Source organism: Podarcis liolepis (assembly GCF_965112155.1).
Source record: "Podarcis liolepis genome assembly, chromosome: 14".
In the NCBI taxonomy this organism is placed as follows: Eukaryota; Metazoa; Chordata; class Lepidosauria; order Squamata; family Lacertidae; genus Podarcis; species Podarcis liolepis.
The window spans coordinates 35,501,146-35,523,309 of record NC_139569.1 but is presented as its reverse complement, the minus strand read 5'-3'; the positions used below and the strand labels follow the sequence as shown (position 1 = coordinate 35,523,309).

General features: G+C 44.0%; 1 protein-coding gene across 4 annotated transcripts in view; it reads left to right on the top strand.

Annotated features, from left to right (window-relative positions):
- The window catches only part of NTRK3 (neurotrophic receptor tyrosine kinase 3), a 421,270-nt gene that overhangs the window by 88,955 nt on the left and 310,151 nt on the right, over window positions 1-22,164 (top strand). For all 4 annotated transcript variants that reach the window (XM_083475053.1, XM_083475052.1, XM_083475051.1 and 1 more), the window contains exon 2: window positions 19,748-19,822. In XM_083475053.1, coding sequence (XP_083331179.1) covers window positions 19,748-19,822 — 75 coding nt within the window. The remainder of the gene's footprint in view (window positions 1-19,747; window positions 19,823-22,164) is intronic.

Below are 22,164 nucleotides of genomic sequence, written 5' to 3'. Positions count from 1 at the left end.
CCTTGACAAATCACAATTACACCCTATGGTTATGCTGATAATTACCAGGCTAGATTCATTTGTGTGTGGTGGTTCTTCTTTTTTAAAAAAAATTGGCAACCTTAATTTATCCTCTAAATGCGGAAACTTTCCTAATACAGTATGGCTATTTCTGTTCATCACTTGTGTGCAGAACAGGGTATGTAAAAAGGCAAATATTTGATCCTTCATTGCCCTGTTACTGGAGAGAAAGCATAGCCCCTCAAAACTCTTTATGACACAGCAGCTCCTTTTTCATTTTCAGTTACTGAATTTTATGACTTCCCAATACTTAAGGTATTCAGTTCTTCGTGCCTGTAGTTACTAAAATATATAATTCCATAAAGTCCAGCCACAAATTATTTATGGCTTCTCAGAAAGTAATAATGAGTGGTTGTCTATGTCATCTCTCCCCCCCCCCCAGATGCCCATTCAAGTCTGCATCAGAAATAATTCAAAGGAACTGGATAATTCTGCTAAATACTTTCCTGAAGATTTGTAAAAACAAAAAAACCTCAGCGATAAAATAATTCAAGGTCTGACTCTGAGCGGTGTGCTGAGCAGGCCTTACACCCTATGACAGAGGAAGAATGCTCTGGCCCATGGGCCAGTCGTGTCCCACCGGGGGGGGGGGGCGCTTCCAAATTCCATTTCCCCAAACCACACCCACCTGCTTGATCAGCTGACATCACTCATGGCATTGTTTGCTGAGTGGGAGTGTGGGGTTAATTGAATTAGCTGCATTTGCCTGTTCCAAGCTGGGATTTACATGGAATTCCCTGCTAAAATGAGGGACGGGACCTTCACTTTAGCAGCAGCTTGCATCCGACATCATTGTGATGTCAGGTAATTAACAGGTGGCTGGCCCCACCCACTTGTCAACTTTGTCCCACATTGCCAATCCTAATAAGATCCGGCTCACGGAGCCAACAAGAATCCCCAGTCCTGCCCTATGAGGTATCCTTCCTTTCCCCTAACTCAGGGCTAGGCAACCTAAGGCCCATGGGCCGGATGCTGCCCAATCACCTTCTAAATCCAGCCTGCGGACGGTCCGGGAATCAGCGTGTTTTTATATGAGTAGAATGTGGGGCATATGAATTTGTTCATTTCCCCCAAAAAATATAGTCCGGCCCATGTGCTGCTCTAGTTCGCCAGAAGCAGCTTAGTCATGCTGGCCACATGACCCAGAAGCTGTATGCTGGCTCCCTCGGCCAATAAAGCGAGATGAGCGCTGCAACCCCAGAGTCGGTCACGACTGGACCTAATGGTCAGGGGTCCCTTTACCACAAGGTCTGAGGTACAGTGGACCGGCCTATGGCTGAAAAAGGTTGCTGACCCCTGCCCTAACTTCTTAGTAGCCAGAGGAACAAATGGAAGTTGTTGCTGTACCACTGGGAACCACAGTATGTAGTATCAAAAATCTCTGGGAAATGCTGTGCCCACAGATGCTGGAAGCCATAGGAAATGCAGTGGTACCTCAGGTTAATAACTTAATTCGTTCTGGAGGTCTCTTCTTAACCTGAAACTGTTCTTAACCTGAGGTACCACTTTAGCTAGTGGGGCCTCCCTCTGCTGCCGTGCAATTTCTGTTCTCATCCTGAAGCAAAGTTCTTACCCGAGGTACTATTTCTGGGTTAGCGGAGTCTGTAACCTGAAGCGTCTGTAAACTGAAGTGCCTGTAACCCGAGGTACCACTGTACATGCCTAGAGCTACCACAGTTTCTAAGCTCCCTCAGACAAAAGGAGGGGAAGTACAGTGGTACCTCGGGTTACATACGCTTCAGGTTACATACGCTTCAGGTTACGGACTCTGCTAACCCAGAATATTACCTCGGGTTAAGAACTTTGCTTCAGGATGAGAACAGAAATCGTGCTCCGGCGGCATGGCAGCAGCAGGAGGCCCCATTAGCTAAAGTGGTGCTTCAGGTTAAGAACAGTTTCAGGTTAAGTACAGACCACCGGAATGAATTAAGTACTTAACCTGAGGTAGCACTGTATTGATTGTAAAAGGAATATGGCTCCAAGTAGAAGACCAGGTCTTCAAAGGGGTCACCCTTGGATCTAGAGTAGACCTGAGCAACCAAATACCTGAACCTTTGGACTCCAGCACTACCAGAATCTCCTCTAAAATAAAAAGTAAAAATGCAATTTCCCCTAATACAATCAATGGATGTGAGGGCACCCCATTGATTGCCACTATTGATTTGACTAACTTGGCCCACTAGGTGGGTCTCCCCTCCCTCCTTCCCTTCTCCCTGAGCATCCATCTATCCAACATTTGCTCTGTACTTACCGCAGATTTCTTATTGGCCTGCAGAGGTGTCTGCCATGGTGCTTTGCAGCAAGGTAGTGTTTCAGAAAGGCATCATCACCAATACAGAGCAGCAGGTTGGGGATAAGCCTGGGTTTGTTGTCATTCCAGTAGGAAGGAACATGCCAGGCCTTGCTCATTTATTCTTTGTCACAGTCGTTGCCTTTGATCCCCAGTCCCCGAGCTGAACAAACCTCTGATTCCTGACTCTCTCTCCCAGGCAAATGTATTTGAAAATTGAAAGGGAAACCTGCTCAGCAGAGACAGGGAACATCTGGGCCACATTAGCCTGTGTAAAACAATCTTTTCAGCTGTCAACAATGTGTCCAGGTTTATAGCATCTGGGGCGGGGGGCGAGGAGGAGAAGCCCAGTGTAAACTCGTGTTGTGAAAAGGCATGTACGTGTGACTCAGTGCTTTTCTTCACCTTTTGATCCAGGAGTGCTGAGGTTGTTAACAGTTGCAGGAAGGTTTTGTTAGATGAGAAATTCATCCCGGTGCTTTGCAACCACAGTTTACATGCAGACGGATGTAACAAATTTTGGACTGCAGGGGCTCGTTTTGAAAATCACCCATCCCGAGTTTGGGCTTAGGTATGGACCAGGGAAGTAGGGATGAATAAATCTCTCAATTTCAGTTTTTCTCTGTTTTGCATTTTTCCCAGTCTTAAATTCTACACGCCACATTTCAGCAGGATTTGCAATATTTAAAATAATAAAATAACTCATTGTTATTATGAAATTTACTGTGAATTTCTCGTAACACACACATTTTGAATGCAGCTTTGATTAATATACACATTTGTTGTAAGCCATCTCGCTCAATATAATACATTATTGCAAGTTTATTTCATTAACATACACATTTTAAATGTACAATTTCCCTTAATATATGCATTTTAATACACATTGTTTGCTTGGAAAATTGGGGAAGTATGAATGTCAGAGGTTTGCGTATTGGTTCAAGAAGTGTGAATTAGCTTCTCATTAATAAAATCAACAAAACTGAACTAGTCCTTATGGATTTATGCAGAGCCAAAAGATATTGGTTTGGGTTTATGCCCCATTCCTCTTTAAGAACACGAGTCCTGCTAGATCAGACCAATGGCCCATCTAGTCCAGCCTCTTTTTCTCACAGTGCCCCATCAGATGCTCCTGGGAAATCCAGAAGCAGAACCTGAGTGCAACAGCACTCTGCCCATTTGTGATTCCCAGCAAATTGCCTGTGATAGTGGATGTAGAACACAGACATTATGGCACGTAACCATTGATGGACCTTTTCCTCCATGGATGTGTATAATCTTCTTCTAAAGCCATCCAATTTAGTAGCCATCACTATGTCTTGTGGTAGCAAATTTAACTGATTAAATATGTTTTGTGAAGATGTATCTTCTTGTCTCTCGCCTGAATCTTCTTCCAACATTCAGGTTCATTAGATGTTCCTGACTTTTAGTATTATGGCAGAACATAGGCATAAGAGCATTATGTTCCCAGAGTATTAATTATTTCCTGGATCCCACTCCTCATAAATTGCATCTTAAGGGTCCTAAGAAGGGTCCTAAAAATAATTTTGGAACTGGAGAATGTGCAGGTTGCCCTCAGTGTCAGTTCTTTTCATTCATTTGCTTCTTCCTTGCCTCGCTCCAAACTTATCAATGCACATGTGTGCAGAATAAAATGCATATTGGAGATTATTTTGGAAAACCATTAGTCAAGGAGGAGGGAGGTCTTAGGCTGAAAAAGCCAAATGATTTTATATTTTGTATACAAGATGGATGTTTTGATGGAAAATATCTGGAAAAACCAATAAAAATTATTATATAATAAAATAAAAAATTACTGTGCAAAAGGAGCCATTATAGGATTGGATGTGCAACTGTAACAGTATTATTTTTTGTGTTGTTTTCCTGATGTGCTCCTCCATGTTTGTAAACCCCTTGTATAGAAAGTATGTTGATGCAATAAGGTACACAAAAATTGCTTGTTTTTGTGTGATGGGGGGGCATTGTTTTATGAGCATAACGGGGAGATAAATGAGAAAAAGGAACTGAAAGGTTCAGCAAACTGCCGGAAGATTCAAGGACAATCAAAGAAACATTTAAACATTTCAGTGTAGTATAGTATCAAAATAACATTTTTTTATTTGCAGAATTTGCAGCTGCATTGTTTTATAGTTTCTGGATATCCCATGTTCATATTATAAAGTAGTTGTGTTCTCTGTTATAAATCAAGCACAGCTAGGAGTTATTTCTTTTTGCTTTTCAGTAGATTTCTTATCAATAAAAAAAATTGCTCAGGGCCACATTTTATTCTGAAATGAAAAGCAAACTGGAGAACAGAGAATTTTTAAGAATTTGGTTCCACTTGGCACTTAGGTGCTGCTAATTCCAAACTCCAAGTACCAAGGAGGAATTAAGGTGAGAGAATTTGGGGAGGGTCCTTAGCAGAATTACCAGAGTGGAAATTGCCAATGTTTGCTTTTTCATCCCATGCTTGCAATGGAAATCAGCCCAGTGCATATGATTGCTAATCGCTGCTGCTGTTGTTTTCTGTCTGCAAACAATATGTAATTGACTACATCCCACACCTCTTTGCATTATGTATTCCTTAACACTGAAATGAATAGGCTGAATAATGTAATGGCAATGCTTTTTACGTAATTAATTACATAAATTATGCAAGTTATGTAATTTTTGCCACGGCAGACAATGAGATGCATAACACAGTTTTTGGAAGAAGATGAACTGCAGCAGGAAACAATGCTGCATATGACAAATACAGGACAGGACAGAAAATGATGTCTTCTAAACAGATGTATTTTCCGCAAGCAATATGACAGGGTATGGCGCTTGACTTTGACTGATAAACTTGCACAATGCTGTAGAGTGATGCGTGGAGAAACCAAACAAGATACTTTTGATGCTGACTTGTTTAAGTTTATTTCTTTTATTAACCATCACCCGGAGGAACATAGTTTCCCTGTAACTCATACATCTTTTTTGAATTGCTTATTTAACATAACATGCTGCTAATTCCTCCCCTGCCCTATGCATATCATGTCTATATTTTCCTTTGTATCTGGTGACCAATACTCATTATTTGTTGTTTGTATTGTTTAATGTTATTTTTAAATAAAAATTATATAGACATTTTTACATTCCTACCAGTAGCTTCAGGCAGGGCACTGCTGAGAATACCATTTGCCCCAGAGACTCTCTTACCTTGTTCTAGAAACTAGGTTTTTAGTGTCGTAACTGAAGCTCTCTGGAATCAATTACTGGCTGAATTAGCTGGGCACCTGATGTTCAAGTGCTTACCAAAGAACCTTTTCTTTAAGGCTTTCCCTGAGGTATAACCCAATCATTTACAGAATGTCAGTTGTACATCAGCAGACACTGTTTTTAGAGCGTGGAAAGGTATTCTTATTGTTTTTAGAGTTTGTTCAAATGACCTTCCTTTTCGTTTAGAGTGTAGGGTTTTGTGTTTTATTCTGTTGTTATCTTGTATGCTGCTTCGATGGGGTTTTGTGCCTCAGAACAGCCTATAAATTCATTAAAATAATGAAGGGAGGGACTGTAGCTCAGTGGTATAACATTTGCTTGTCATGCAGAAGGTCCCAGATCCAGTGCTCAGGATCTCCAGATAGGACTGGGAATGACTTCAGTCCAAAACAATGAAGAGCTGATGTCAGATGGTGAAGACCAACTTCCACCATCCTTGACTGTTGGCCATGCTAACTGGGGCTAAGGGGAATTGGCATCCAACAATGTCTGGAGGGCCACAGGTTCATCATTATTACTGAGCTAGGTGTCCCAAGGCAGCTTCTGATGTTTCTAGGCTTGCCTCTGCAAGGCTGTTTTCCCTGTAGAAACTGGGAACTAGAAGATGCAGTTTTGCACAGACGAAGCTTTGGGCAAGAGGAGGGTGATTAACCCTTCAGACAGGAGAAGGGTTCTTTTCCACCCACATCTCCCCTCTACCAGTGGCTTTTACCCTTGCCCTGGTCCTGATGCCAGTAGTTCAGGTCTTCATTACCCTCACTTAGGAACTATAAAGCTGGAGGCATTTTCTCTCTCTACATAAAGTAACAAATGAGACCATTTCACTAGCAGACAAAGTGACCTCTCTGAGACTCATTGCTTCGGGCCCTTTTGACACCATGTAATTATCATGTCACCATTAATATAATTAACTTAGTTGAATTTTTAAGAGAAGATTGTTTTGGTGTTCCTGGTAGTTCAGAGTCCTTGCTAGAACTGTTAAGACAGCATAGACTAAACTAAAAGGAAAAAAAGGTTTCATTTCACCCAGGTGAGGGGTGAAAATGGATTTTTGTTTTTTTTAAAGTTCCATTAGCATAATTTCAATTTATTTTTCCAGTGGATTTTTTGTTGTTGTTGCCAGCATGAAGATGTTCACTTTGAAATTCAAGATACAAAAATGAGAGAGAGAGAGAGAGAGAGAGAGAGAATTCTTAAAGAATAGATAGCACTGAGAATAGGTACCTACAACAATTCAGTCATTGCAACCACGGCCCTATAAGGTAGTTCAGCTTTATTATCACTGTATTGCAGTTGGAGAGGCTGATACTCAGTGTAGCTTTCCTAAGCCCATTCAATGAGCTCATGGCTGAGCTTCTTATCTCACCATCTTAGATACTGCAGAGCATCAACTCTGCAGAAGATTCTGCTTTCTCCAACCTTTAATTGTGTGATGCTCCTTGTCATCTAAATTAATTCTGGGTCCCAGTGCAACACTGTGTGTAGCAAATAGTGTGAATTGGCAGGCCCTTCTCGGTATTCCACCTCTCAGGGGAGATCTATTATGCAGTAACAGCTGGTAGGACCTCCTCTGTTGTGGCACCCTTCTTTGGATTTCCTTCCCTTCTGAGATATGGCTGGTGTTGACTCATTTTGCTTTACAGCACCAGCTAAAACACAGTTATTTACCCAAACATTCAGAAATGATCAATGTTCACCTTGGGATTTTTATTAGTAGGCTGCTCTGCAGTTTTAGTGCAATTAAAATTTACCTGCTCATATGCTTACCTTCTATATTCTGTTTGGTTTAGTAAGTTTTAGCAGGCTCCGCCTTTCGATCATGTGATTGATGAATGGCCAGCAAATAAACTATTGCAGTAGCCATAGGGATAGTGCATTACAATCCACTGTCAGCAGAAACAGATTTGGCAGTTTAAGCATGTTTGCAGAATAGAGAGAAGTTCAGGGGCGGTGGCTGTTGTTGTTTTGCCCTGGCCACAAATGGGACTCTGTGGGGCAGAAATGTCCTGCAGGTGTCTGTTGCAAAAACGCCCTGGGGATGCCCACCACACCCACCCTCATGCATGACATCAAGAGTGGGGCAGGTAAGAGAGTGGCTTAAAGCTCCTATTTGTTCTTCGGATTTAGCAAGACATGCTCCCTCCATATTTCCTCTTCAAACCACAGAAGGTGGAAGCTCACCTTGCTGGATCCAAAGAACAGGAGCTTTGGAGATGTGTACAAAGGGCTTTGAAACAGCCCTCCCACTCACTTCTTCAAACCATTGAGATTCAAAGGAGAAACCCTTTATAAACAGCCTCATGGGAAGTTGTCTACAAACAGCTGTTTTAAAGGTCTGCGGCCCACTTGCTTTGAAGTACCTAGAACTGAGGTTTCAAAGAGAAGCATCAGCTGATGTCATAGTAATGGCCGGTGAATGGCACCTGTGAGGTCCCATCCACCTGCCCACTTTGGCTCACCAGAGGTGGAAGAAATAAAAATCTGGCCATTTGGCAAGAAAGAAAATCTTCTCTGCCCCTGGTCTATAGGTTAAGGGTGGAATTTCAGCACCTTGGAGAGTTCCTTGAACTTGCTCCCTCAAGAGTGTTCAGCTCTTCCATGTGATTAGATTAGAGCAGGGTTAGACTGGCTGGCCCCTCCCCTTCCACTGAGTCCTTGTGCACTGGTAGTGTGAGTCTGAATCATCTGCAGCAGAGCCCCTTGCATTTCTGGAGGCCCCCCCCCAATAGTTTTCAAACCCTTGTTATTTATGTTTCTAAACCTGTATAGGCATAGTTCATGGACCTTCACAGGCGGTCATCCTGTAACATGTGGATGATGGTGTTGCTGGTGACAGAGACATGATGAAGGGGGTGGAATGAGCTAGCATACTCCCCCATTGTGTAAGGAGGACAATTCCTGGATAGAACTAATGTCTGGAACTCAACTGAGGCATTTAATTTGTTTGGGGCCAGTTTGCTCATCCAAAGCACAAGCCTAGATCCAGGCACCAAGCCCATAGTCTAGAACTTTATCACCACTCTTCTTGCAACCTGTGCATTGCCTATGCTGGTATATAGATATAAAGAATACGAGGATTTGGGGAGTAGGAATCTCATGCTCCTCAATTCCAGTCCTGTAGTTCGGACTCTGTGTTGGTGTCTAGAGCCATTGCTTATACCATTGGCCTTCTGTGTCAAACTGACATCTCCACCATTCACATGTTGCATGAGTATCTTCTCTGCCTGGATAAATTCTCTTGCATAAAATATCATGTCAGTGTTTTCTCTCTCTGTTGTACCCCACTGAGGTTTAAAACAGTCTTATTCCTGGGTGTGTTTCACTGGGAAGGCATATTGGTTGAATTCACCAACGGCTCTCTTTTCTGGCTGGGTGGGTATATGATAAGTGAAATCATAAAATATTATACAACACTGAAATACAGAACACCATTAGTGTGAATGCGGAAGCACTACAAACTGGCATTGTACAAAAAACCCTGTTTGTCTAGTTCCTTAACAGTTTCAAGCGTCTGCAAAAGAGGCATCCATTTTTCTCTCTCTCAGCCTTATTCTTGGGGCATGGGAGCATTTCTTTCAAAGGTTAGCCCCAGCAGGATTTTGAGCTTCCTCTACTGTTGTGCACATGCTTTTATTTCTGGTAAACATTTATCCAGCATACCGTAGCCTCCCTGGCTGCCTTTGTTTCCTGATCCGAAAAAGCTCCATGGGAGAAGTGAGCCTCATTATGGCTCCATCTGCACCATAGATTTAATGCACCATAGCTTCTCCCAAAGGATTGTGGGAGCTGTAGTGTCTTAAGACTGCTGAGAGTTTTTAAGAGACCCATACTTTCCTTCCAGAGCTGCAGTTCTCAGCGTGGTTCAGCATTCAATCCCACTTACCAGGGAACTCTAGGAAATGTAGCTCTGTGTGTGGGGAATAGGGACCTCTGAACAACTCTCAACAACCTTAACAAACTGCAGTTCTCAGGATTCTTTGGTGGAAGTCATGACTGTTAAAGTGGCAGCCTTAAATATACAGTGCAGATAGGGCCTATGTCTAGCCTTGAGTTTTAATTGAAACTCAGGCACCCAGGAAGGCTGCAGTATGCAGGCCACTGATGAGATGATTTGTAAAATGAAAGGGCAATTGCAGGGGCCACTCAGTCACCTCAAAAGAAAAGTAATTGCATAGAAACCCCTGCACCCCACCTATGAAAATTTCTCCGAAAAATTATCTCCCTTTTGATACCATAATTTCTGAATGCAACTTCTATTCTCATTAATTTATAGAGAATGGGGTTTTTTTTTGGGGGGGGGGATAAATGCAAGTTGTTGTTTTTTGGCACAGCACTACTGTGTGCTGGGAGAGACCTCTCGGAAAACAAACTATTTTATTTTTCCTGAACGCTCAACGAGAGAGCTCATAAATATTGAACTGATTTCAAATTAAGCTGAGGGAAAGTCACCCCTCATTAAAATTAATATGGCTCAGCCCTGCCATTGTCAGTTAGGGTAAAATAGCCAGGCAGGAGTGAAGGTTGTTTTATGCTGAACTTGCAAGTGGGGGCAGGCTACAGGGCTTCGTGAGCCAGAGTTGGCTCCCAGTTGCCAGTCCTTGCAATAGACTTATCTATGAAGATGTCAGATTTTGAATATTGCATACCAATGTCAGCCAGCCAAAGTGATTCAGTGGATAGAGATCTGGATGCGGTCCCGTGAGGTCAGGGCTTGATTCCCTCTCAATGTGTCTTTCGTACTGGGTTGCCTTGGCTAAGTCGCTCTGCCAGTTTCAATTCCTCACATATAAATTGGGAGCAATAGTTGCCCTCATCACATCCTGCACTTGTTGCAAAGATGAATGGCAGACACAAAGGATATATATATATATATAAAATTTAAAGTGCTGTATAAATGATGATTGAAAATGGTCTTGAATCAAGGCTCTTCTTATTGAATTTATGAGTCTTGTTTCATTGTGACTCTTACAGAAATGTTTCAAGTTGAGTTACTGATTTTTTGCTGTGCGGATGTCAGAGCAGGTATCTCCTCTTCCCTCCCTGCCTCTGTTCTATTGACATTCCCATTTCCCCCCAGATTTGAGATCTTTGGAATCTGCACTTTTCAGATAGATAGACAGATAAAGTTCTGATTGGAAATTCTAGTTTGCCAACGTGAATGTATTTATGTTACTAAGGCTGCAGTTGTAGTCCTGCTTAGCTGGGAGTAAGCCCCATCGAATTCAACAGGACTTTCTCCTGAGTAGACATGGTTAGGGTTGTGCTGCAAATCCTCTCTTATATTCCTACCTTTCGGACCCTTAAAAAAAAAAAAAAGCATGGACCTGCACTGCCATTCTACAATGCTGTTTTTTGTAACCTGACCGAAGACCATTTGGTGACAGCTGGGCTATAAGTAATTATAAATAAATAAATAATAGACTGAGAGTTGGATGGTATGTAAGTGTGCTGTTAAATGTAAAGGTTTAATTTAAAAGGCAATGTTCTCAAGTCAGATGGGCGGGGTATAAATAATAAAATTATTATTATTATGCAATAGGATGTCCCTATTTTCATCGGTGAAATTTTGGAGAGTTTGGCATTGGTCCACCTAGCTCAATATCTCCTACACTGACTTGCAGTGGAATCACTCTATTGCTAATGCTTGATTGTTAAAAAAAAAAAAAAAAACCTTCTTGAAGCTGTCTACAAAAGATTAAAACAATGAAATTGTCAGTAAAAACTACTATTTAAGATACTCGAAAAATAATTAAAATAAGAAAGAAGCGAAAAAGCAGATTAAAATGCATCAACATTGTATGTTTCTGCAAAGGCTTGCCTGAACTAAACTGGTTTTAGCAGGCACCCAAAAGAGCACAGTGAAGGTGTCTGTAGGAAGAGAGTTCTAAAGCATAGGTAATGAAACACGAAAACATTTACCGTATTGGCCACGAATATAAGCCGCACTCCCCCCCCAAAAAAAATTCCGGCCGTGAAAAGTTAAAGTGCAGCCTATATTGACAACCTTACGATATCACTGCTGAAACAGCTGCCCTAGGTCTGTGGCCCTGCCTTGCCTTCCAAGGCCGGAATAGAGTGTGTCCTCCTTCCCCCCCCCCCCACCCAGGATACCACCAAGAGGGCTGTTGGGGGTGCGGGGCAATGGCACCCGTCCTGTCTGTGGCTCCCAAGCCTCCCCCAAGCAGCCAAAAAGAAGGGGGAAAGGCTGCTGGCAAAGTAGCATGGTTCCCCCCTCCAGGAAGCAGCCCAGGAGTGTGGGGAATGGTACCCATAGGATTTTCTTCTACACTTGCCATTTACGGGTATGAATGCCTGCAGAATTTTAAGGGAGTGGCTTTTTTCAGGTTTTGGCTTCCCCCCTCCTTGGATTTTACAGGTGCAGCTTGTATTCGGGTGCGGCTTATATCCGGGCCGATATGGTATATCTTGCAAATTCAGTAGTGGTGAAGCCTTATTGGAGTTCACCGATTGGTTCTGCGTTGCTCCGGGGCAGGAGGAAGGAAGTCAAAATGACACCGAGTTGGTTCAAAGAAAGAGTTTATTCTGCTCTCCGGATAGCAGAAGGCACTTGCGTGATCAAGTCCACAGCAAGTCCAAAGAAATGACAGGTTTCATGCAGTTTCATGCAGTTTATATATCCTCCAGGCACCCTCTCACTCCTCCCCTAGGAGCCCAACCATGTCGGTGTACGTACACAGGTTGACATCACATATGTTCCTGCTCTGGTACTCTCAACCATAAAAGGATCTTCCTTCCTGTACTTCTGACCATAAAAGGATATTCCTGTTCCTACTCCTATCTTGGAGCAAGAGGTCACTACTTCTGAGAACATGCTCTGGCGTTAGTCCCAGACTTGGGTCTTTGCGTCATTTGTGGTCAGGACATAAGATATGTCTGTGTCTGTTCTATTGGTAAAGTCAAGGCCAGTCTTGCTGTCAAACTGATAAGGGAGAGAGCTGTGTTCTTGTTTTGCATTTGCTCAACGGCTAAAGTTTATGCATTTTAGCTAAGGAGAAATGGGGATTTTGGTGCAGTTTAAAAACTGCCTGCACAGTCAGTTTTGGGGTTTGGGAAACCCATTCCTTCAGTGGTACCTCAGGTTAAGTGCTTAATTTGTTCCGGAGGTCTGTTCTTAACCTGAAACTGTACTTAACCTGAAGCACCACTTTAGCACTTTAGCTGCCGCCGCACCGCTGGAGCACGATTTCTGTTCTCATCCTGAAGCAAAGTTCTTAACCTGAAGCACTATTTCTGGGTTAGCGGAGTCTGTAACCTGAAGCGTATGTAACCTGAAGCGTATGTAACCAGAGGTACCACTGTACAAGTAACTTGTAACAGTGCCAGTTCCACTCAGCATTATCCCCACTGACTGTTGGTGGTTCTCCAGGGTTTCTTACAGCGGGTAATAATAATAATAATAATAATAGGAATTGCACCAGAAGGTCATAAATCAGGTATTAGCTTGCTTGATGGAGATCTGTTGGCTTTTTTTGAGGGGTGTGTGGAAAGGGTGTTGATTGCTTTGCCACTGAAAGTGCTACCTACTGGAACCCCAGCAGCTCCATTAAGTTATGCCCCAGTGGAGAGACCTTGCATTTTCTGCTGCAGACCTTAACACACTGCAGAGTGTAAGCAGCATAACACAGCTGAAGTGGGCTTCAAAGGGAGCTGGTTGAGCCTATCAACTTCCTAAGTACCTGTCTGTCCAGGTTGCAGCTCTTGCTTTGCTGTCTTTTGACAGCTGCCAAGTGGTTGGTGGGTAGGATGGAGAACCAGAGAAACGTAGCAGATGTTTTGGGAAATGGACTTTTCTCCCTCCTTCCCTCTCTTCCTTTTCCTTTGTGGTCCAGAGCTGCCTTGCCGTCCTGCCTCTCTCTTTTTTTGGTTTTGTTGTTTATCATGCTAAACATATCAGATAATTGAACACTAATGCATCTGTATGGATCACTAGGCGCAATACGCCTGGAGGACAAATCAATTTTCTTGTTACCTTGCGAGAGCACGGTCTCGGGTGTGCTGCCTGCGTTTTCCGTTGCTTCTCGTTTGCACGCCACTTAGCGGTTGCAATGCGGCACTCTGTTTTTGCAGCCTGCACAACTCACATGTAACAAGGACAGTGGAGGAAGGGGAAGGGGGCCTGCGTTGCCCTCTAAGCACTCTTTGGACGAGGTTTTATTTTGGACATTTGTCTGCTTTCTGTACACCTCTCATGTGCCAGGGTCTCCAGAAGGATCTTCAGATCAGCCAGGCCTGAGCGCCTTAATCTCTGTGCCAGAAGAGGGAGCCACTTGTTCACTGAGCATCACCTATGCATCTGGTCAGAATGATGCACTGACTCAGGGGTTGTCATGTGACAAAGTGCCCCACCCGGTTTCACTCAGTCCTGTAAACTCCTACGATCTGGTCAGTGCCTCACTCTGATACAACAACAACAAAGCAACAACAGCTCAGTTGGTTAGATCATGGTGCTGCTAATGCCAAGGTTGCAGGTTCGATCCCTGTATGGGGCACCTGCATATTCCTGCATTGGTCTAGATCAGTGGTTCTCAATTTGTGGGTCCCCAGATGTTGTTGGACTACAACTCCCATCATCCCTGACCACTGGTCATGCTGGCTAGGAATGATGGGAGTTGTAGTCCAACAACATCTGGGGACCCACAGGTTGAGAACCACTGGTCTGGATGATCCTCAGGATCCCTTCCAACTCTATGATTCTGTGATTTCTAACAACTGCATTTATATCCCATTTTTTTCTCCAAGGAGCTCAAGGTGGTATACATGGTTCTCCCCACAACAACTCTGAGAGGCAGTTTAGGCTGTGAGGCGTTGACTGCCCCAAGGTCACCCAGTGAAATCCATGGTTGAGTGGGGATTTCAACCCTGGTTTTCCAGTACCAGGGACGCGGGTAGCGCTGTGGGTTAAACCACAGAGCCTAGGACTTGCCGATCAGAAGGTTGGCGGTTTGAATCCCCGTGACAGGGGGAACTCCTGTTGCTCGGTCCCTTCTCCAGCCAACCTAGCAGTTCGAAAGCACGTCAAAGTGCAAGTAGATAAATAGGCACTGCTCCGGCAGGAAGGTAAACAGCGTTTCCGTGTGCTGCTCTGGCTCGCCAGAAGCGGCTTAGTCATGCTGGCCACATGACCCGGAAGCTGCACGCTGCCTCCCTCGGCCAATAAAGCGAGATGAGCGCCGCAACCCCAGAGTCGGCCATGACTGGACCTAATGGTCAGGGGTTCCTTTCCCTTTTACCTTCCAGAACCAACACTCTAATCACTACACAGAACTACAACCGCAATCACTTTGGGATGGCCCTACAGATAATGTACTGCCTGAACTGTTGGCTGGGAAGAGATGGCAGCATGTGATCTTAACCTGTAGCATCCTCATGTTATAGATGGAGGAAGTGAATCCCATGTCATTTAAGTGGGATGTTTTGCACTTGGAACCTGGCACATTTGCAAACATTTCGACAATGAGAAATGTTTGCTTTAGACTCTAGGATGGTCTTCAAGTATAGTTGACTCTTTTAAAAAAAAACACCCTGGGCAATGAGATGATAGCAAATATTTTTCATGCAACTTTAGGCGAGGGCCCTGTTGGGTCAGGTCCTGGGCTTGTTAATATTGTGTGATGCCCGAGGGGAGAGAGTCCTCGCTTGGGTTGCTCCTTACCGTATTGATAAACGTGACTCTGCAGCCCCTCCGAAGCTGTCGGTCTGGCTCCGATATCCACAGAATAACGAGGCGCACTAAAGTGACAGATCTATTTCAGTTTTCCCTCCTTTTATAACGTGCCTGTCAAATTGCCCGTGGCTCGTGGAGACTGCAATAATAAAGGGGCACTCAAAGTAACAAACCGCTGACACTGCTCTCCCGGAAACGCTTCTTGACCAACAGAAGAATTGAAAACACAGATCGAATGTTTGCAGACATTGTTGTTGAAAACCTACCAGTCAAGGGATTATGAGTGCCTCTTCAGTCTGCAGAGAGGTGTGTGCATGGAAGTTACAAATGTACGCCAAGGATGGCAAACAGGTGGCTTGCCAGAGGAGTTTAACAATCAATTCCTCTTCCCAGAGAACTCTGAGAACTGCAGTACTGTGGTGAGTGTAGGGGGTCTCCTAACAACCCTCAACACCTTTCCCAAACTTGGTTGTTGTTTAGTCGTGTCCGACTCTTCGTGACCCCATGGACCAGAGCACGCCAGGCACTCCTGTCTTCCACTGCCTCCCGCAGTTTGGTCAAACTCATGCTGGTAGCTTTGAGAACACTGTCCAACCATCTTGTCCTCTGTCGTCCCCTTCTCCTTGTGCCCTCCATCTTTCCCAACATCAGGGTCTTTTCCAGGGAGTCTTCTCTTCTCATGAGGTGGCCAAAGTATTGGAGGAGCCTCAGCTTCAGGATCTGTCCTTCCAGTGAGCACTCAGGGCTGATTTCCTTAAGAATGGATAGGTTTGATCTTCTTGCAGTCCATGGGACTCTCAAGAGTCTCCTCCAGTACCATAATTCAAAATCAATTCTTCAGCGTTCAGCCTTCTTTATGGTCCAACTTTCATACATCACTGCTGGGAAAACCATAGCTTTTACTATACAGACCTTTGTTGGCAAGGTGATGTCTCTACTTTTTAAGATTTCCCAAACTACAGCTCCCATAATTCTTTGGGGGAATCCAGGACAGTTTAAAGCGGCAATAGCTCCCTTGGGGCTGGTGGCAGGATGCCTGCTTGTTTCAGCTACTTCAGGGAGTTGCAAAGTATAATGGTTTGTTTGGTCAATGTGTTGAGCATCCCTTCCCGGACTGGATTAACTATGGTCATATTCACACAATACATTTTAAGCATTCCTGTGTCACTTTAAGAGTCCTTGCTTCCCCCAAAGAATCCTGGGAACTGTAGTTTGTTAAAGGTGCTGGTAACTGTAGCTCTGTGACAAGTTTTCTAACAACTCTCAGCACCTTTAACAAACTATAATTCCTGGGGTTCTTTGGAGGAAGTCAGGACAGTTTAAGGTGACATCATAATGCTTTCAATTTATTGTGCAAATGAAACCAAAATTTCACTGGGGTTTTTTTTTTAAGCATTGATCTCTTTGTTGTGATGTTGTCTTTTTCTACCAAATGGTGGTTTTGATTGGTATTCTACAATGTCTTGATCTTGTTATATTTAATGATTTTGCAGAAGGTTTTTGTTTTGTTTTGGGGGTGTATTTTGAAATGAAAGCTGCTTTGTGATTTTTGGTTGACATTTGAAGGCAGGCAGGGTACAAACCTTCCATGATTGCTCAAGGTCCCCTCAGATGCAGTGGGGCTATTTAAAATCAGAGTTGGTTCACACATTCAAATCAGGGACTGTGCCAGGAGTTGAGATCTTTGAACACTGTCCCAAAAGCCCTCTAGCCATCGCAGCTTCTCATGGTGCCACAGAGAGTCCTGACTTCATGAGAAGCCTTCCCTCCAAATAGTGTTTTAACATGTTACTGGGAGTTCAGATCTGTGCATCTTTCTAACACACTTCTTAGAGCTATGCCTCCCATTCCTCCCCCCCCCAAAAAAATATGCCACTTCCTGTTTTTTTATGAAAACAAGATCAGGGTCACATTAATGCTCCTAAGAAAGCCTTCGTTCCAGCTTGCTTCATTCGGCGACTACTTCCCTGCCCTGGCCAAGGAGGAGGAGGTGTGGGGGGCGGTGGGACGACCCCATTTTTATCAGAGGTATGTTGGAGGATATGGTAGAGTACACCACTGATGCCTGTCCCAGGACCACCAGTACACATTTTTTTCCTGTCACTCACTTACTGTATTTTTCACTCCATAAGACGCCTGACCATAAGAGGCACCTAGTTTTTAGAGGAGGAAAGGGGGGAAGTCCCGTTTTTGAGGGGATCAGCTCAAAGTTGTGCAGCTTCTTTTGCAAAGGGGAAAAGCCCCTTTCTTGAGGATCAGCTCAAAGTTGTTGAGCTTACTTTAGGAAAGGAAAGCGAGACGTTTCTACAGTTTCCAGACAGATAATCTAATCAGCCAGTCACATGTCGCTGGGGAAACAAACGGCCTCCGTCTGCAGAACATTCAAAAATGGATGCCTGGGCAAGGGGGCGGGGCCAGAAAGGGAGCCAGCGATCGACCACAAATTCGCTCCATAGTACGCACAGACATTTCCCCATACTTTTTAGGAGGAAAAAAGTGTGTCTTATGGAGCGAAAAATACGGTAACTCCCCTACTCCAGCAGCACCAGGCACCTGAATCTAGCTGCCATTTTCATTTCCCATAATGCCTCTGATGTAATGTCACTCTGGGGCATTGTGGGAAATTAGAATGGTGCCCCTCAGCCACTCAAAGTGTGCCTGCCTGCTTCTAGTCTTCGGCACTGCCAGGTAAGTCCTCCTTGACTGATGGATCCTGAGCTCTCCGCTTTGCCCGGGGCCTGTTTGTTTGTTTGTTTATGTGCTGGAAACTGAATGCGTTTGAAGTCTGAGAATGGAAACATGGTTAACAGAATGAATGTCCTTTGCGGTTAGCAGGGTGGGAAGGGAATAAATGGAGACCTGGAGAAATTTGAGGAGACCTGGCAAGGTGTTTTTGAAATATGTGAATAATGACATACACGATACAGTGGTGCCTCGCAAGATGAAAAGAATCCGTTCTGTGATTCTCTTCGTCTAGCGGTTTTTTCGTCTTGCAAAGCAAGCCCATTGACGGATTAGCGGATTAGCGCTATTAGCGGCTTTTAGCGGCTTATCTGCTGATCGGATCAGCTGATAAGCGGCTTAGCGGCTTAGAAAAAGGGGGGGGGAGGAAAAAAACCCAGCAGGAACTCGCAAGACATTGTCGTCTTGCGAAGCAAGCCCATAGGAAATTTGTTTTGCGAAGCACCTCCAAAACGGGAAACTCTTTCGTCTAACGAGTTTTCCGTCTTGCGAGGCATTCGTCTTGCGGGGCACCACTGTATATGGAGAAAGAAAGAAGGACATGAAATGTAGGCTGTGAGAGTTGCAGCCAACTATGATTCCAGATAGGTATGTGTTAGTGGGAAAAGGTTGGGGAGCCAAAGGAGGTTACAATGATAGCTGGACATGCTATGAAATACCAGTTGCCGGGAGCAACCTTGGGGAGCAGGGATGCGGGAGAAATCCAATCTCGTTTGCCTTTTAATTTGCATTTTTTGAAGCAGTATGTGAACCAAAACAGAGTTATTTTTCAAAATTAGCACTGCTCTGAATTTTACAGTCCAGTTCTCCACTCAACAATCACATATTATGAGCAAGTGTATGTAAATATGTGCTTGCTAGGCACATTATATTTGGGGAAATGGGTTGAGAAAATATCTATCCCACTCAAAACTGCATGCAAAAATGTGTATATTTGGAGAAAATCACACAAAATTGCTGATGAATCTTTGGGCCACAATTTTTGAATCTCAGATTGCTGCCGAAATTTGCTCATCCAAGACTTGAACTGGTTGGCTGTGATTTCACCCAGCACCTTCTTTACTGCCTCTTTCGAAAAGCTTTCAAAGAATTACCCCCCCCCCCATATAAGTTATTTGTAAATGCAGAGCTGAATTAAAAATTTGGGGTGTGGGGGGAGAAACTGAGGGAAACTGAAAATGATTGATAAGGTGATTGGGCCGGATCCGGCCCCTGGGCCTTAGTTTGCCTACCCATGGAATAGGCCTTTGGCCTGATCTAGTGGGGTTTTTCTTAACACTCTTATGGGAGGAAGAGTAAAATAATATTTTTTTTCTGTTGTAAATTGGGGAGGAGTTAGGAAGGAACAAGCAACCACTACATTTAAAAAGAAAGAAAAATGTAAGTCTATTCCTTTGGCTTACCCCCACAATGAAAGCTTAGCTTTCATTTTGGCTGCTGCTCAGTTTTAAAAACCTATCGGTTAATTAATTGTCTGAGTGTTAATCAATCAATCAATTAAATCTGCATACATGTGCAAATAACGGGGGTGGGGTGGGAGAGAACAGTAGTTCCTAAAGAAAAACCAAGGTTTTCGTTGGGTTGGAATCTGGCTAGGTTGAACGTAGTTTCCTTTGAATTCAATGGCTCTTAAGACATGTCTCATTTGTCCCATTGGTGTCAATGGGGGGGTCTAAGTCCAGCTTTAAAGTCTGCCTCTTTTCTCTCCACAGACACATAGAATTTTGGAAGAATTTGCAGACACTGAACGCCGTAGATATGGAGCTGTACACAGGACTCCAGAGACTGTGAGTATGTTTGAAAAACTTCCTTCCCTATGGACACTCATGGGCATTAAGATCAGCAGAGGGGGACCTCAGGGCCATTCCAGAGCCCTCTGAAGTTTGGGGTTGGCAGCCCACTAAGTTGTGGAATTGCCTGTCAAAGAGGTGTGCCTGGCACCTTCATTGTATCGTTTTCATTGTACCCTGAATATACACCTCTTTACAATGGGCTTTTGAGATGCATATGTGTGTGTGTTGATTCAGTTACATTGACAAAGAAAAATTGCTTTATATACGTTGTTTATGCATTCAAACACTGCGACACCAGATGGCGCTGTGGTGTTCCATTTTTGCTAACCCGATTTCTCATACAAAGTTTGCAATGCTGCTTTGATATGTCTAGATTTAGCCTGTGTATCTGTGTTTGCACCAGTGCCGGATTACCAAATAGACAGAGTAGGCACTGGATCAAAATAATATCAATCAATCAACCTTTGTTACAGTTCAGAAACCCAACAAATTGCTATTGTTACAAAGCAATACACAATTCATACAGCCTACCTCCAGGTTAAACAATCATTTCGTTCAGAATATAGGGATTATTGGTTCTTGCAACCACCAGTAAAAACTTGGCCACTGCTGATGTTCTAGCATTTGTCCGGTCTTCCAATAGGAACCTGACATAGTCAGCCTCTGATTTTCCTGGGAAAGGTACCAGCAAGGGTATTATCAGTTCAGCCCTGGCTTGCTCATATTTTGCACAGTGCAACAGAATATGTTTTATGGAATTGATGTCTTGAGCACACGAGCAAAGTCTGTCCTGGTAGGGAACTCCTCTCAACCTGCCATCCAGCACTGCAGAAGGAAAGACGTTTAGTCTGGCTTTGGTGAAAAGCCTTCGATAATTTGGTACTGTCAGGTTTTTAATGTAAGATGTTAACTTAAAGACATGCCCATATTGTACTCCTACTGCCAGCAGACTACAGACTGCGTGTGATTGAGATCACAAGTCACTGTGTGCATTATCCCATAATCTTTGCTCTAATAATATTGATTTGATATTGAAATAAAATTGGTTTATTAAAATTGTTGGTTGGTACAGGTGTTTGTGACAATGATGTGGGAGAGTAGAAGAACATGCTTTATTTTATTTTATTTTATTTTTCTGCCCACTTGTGCTTCAATCCAACCCTTAGGGTGAAATAGGTTCCCCACCCCTGAACTAAATGACACCTGTTCTAAAAATACCTTTTGCTTACAAAAACCCTCCCATAGCTGCCATCTGATCACAGGTCAGCAGAAAGGAGGAGGCTCTGCTGAGCTTCCCTGAAACTTAACCTTGGTAAGCAACTGTCTTCCTAAGGAATTCTCTATATAAGCATCTGAAATTGCTTGTTCAGATCTTGTCCAGATTTAGTGCTGGCGTGTTGTGGTGGGCTTCTGCTTGCTTTGACTGACTCAGCTCCTTCATGAGTGGAAAAAAAGGATCCTTCTTGAATGCTCTTGTGCTGGGAGCGTACATGTTGCTTTGGGGAGCAGCCAGAATTAGAAAGCAGGTCAGGAGACTCCTGGTTCTGCACCCCCATGTCCCTGGCCCAAAGGTAAAGGTACCCCTGACCATTAGGTCTAGTCACGGACGACTCTGGGGTTGCGGCGCTCATCTTGCTCTACAGGCCAAGGGAGCCAGTGTTTGTCCACAGACAGCTTCCGGGTCATGTGGCCAGCATGACTAAGTCGCTTCTGGTGAACCAGGGCAGCACACGGAAACACTGTTTACCTTCCCGCCAGAGCGGTACCTATTTATCTACTTGCACTTGACGTGCTCTCAAACTGCTAGGTTGGCAGGAGCAGGGACCAAGCAACTGGAGCTCACCCCGTCACGGGGATTTGAACCACCGACCTTCTGATCAGCAAGCCCTAGGCTCTGTGGCTTAGACCACAGTGCTACCCACATCCCATGGCCCAAAGGTACTGTCCCTCTATTTGAAGGGCTGTCCAGTCCAAGTCAGGTGTAAAGACAAAGAGCCTTTTAAGGAGGGGCCTTGAAGTTGATGGGACCCAGAATGGTCAAACAGTCACCTTTCACAGTTCCTCTTCCCAGGGAACTCTGGGAACTGTAGTTCTGAGAGGGAGATAGGAGCCTCCTAACATCTCTCAGCATCCTCAACAACTACAGCTCCCGAAATTCTTTGGGTGAAGCCATGGCTGTGTTTAAAGTGGTATCACAGTGCTTTAAATACAGTCCGTACCTTCGCTTTCGGACAGCTTAGTTCTCAAACGTTTTGGCTCCTGAACGCCGCAAACCTGGAAGTGAGTGTTCCGATTTGTAAACTATTTTTGGAAGCCAAAAGGACGATGGGGCTTCC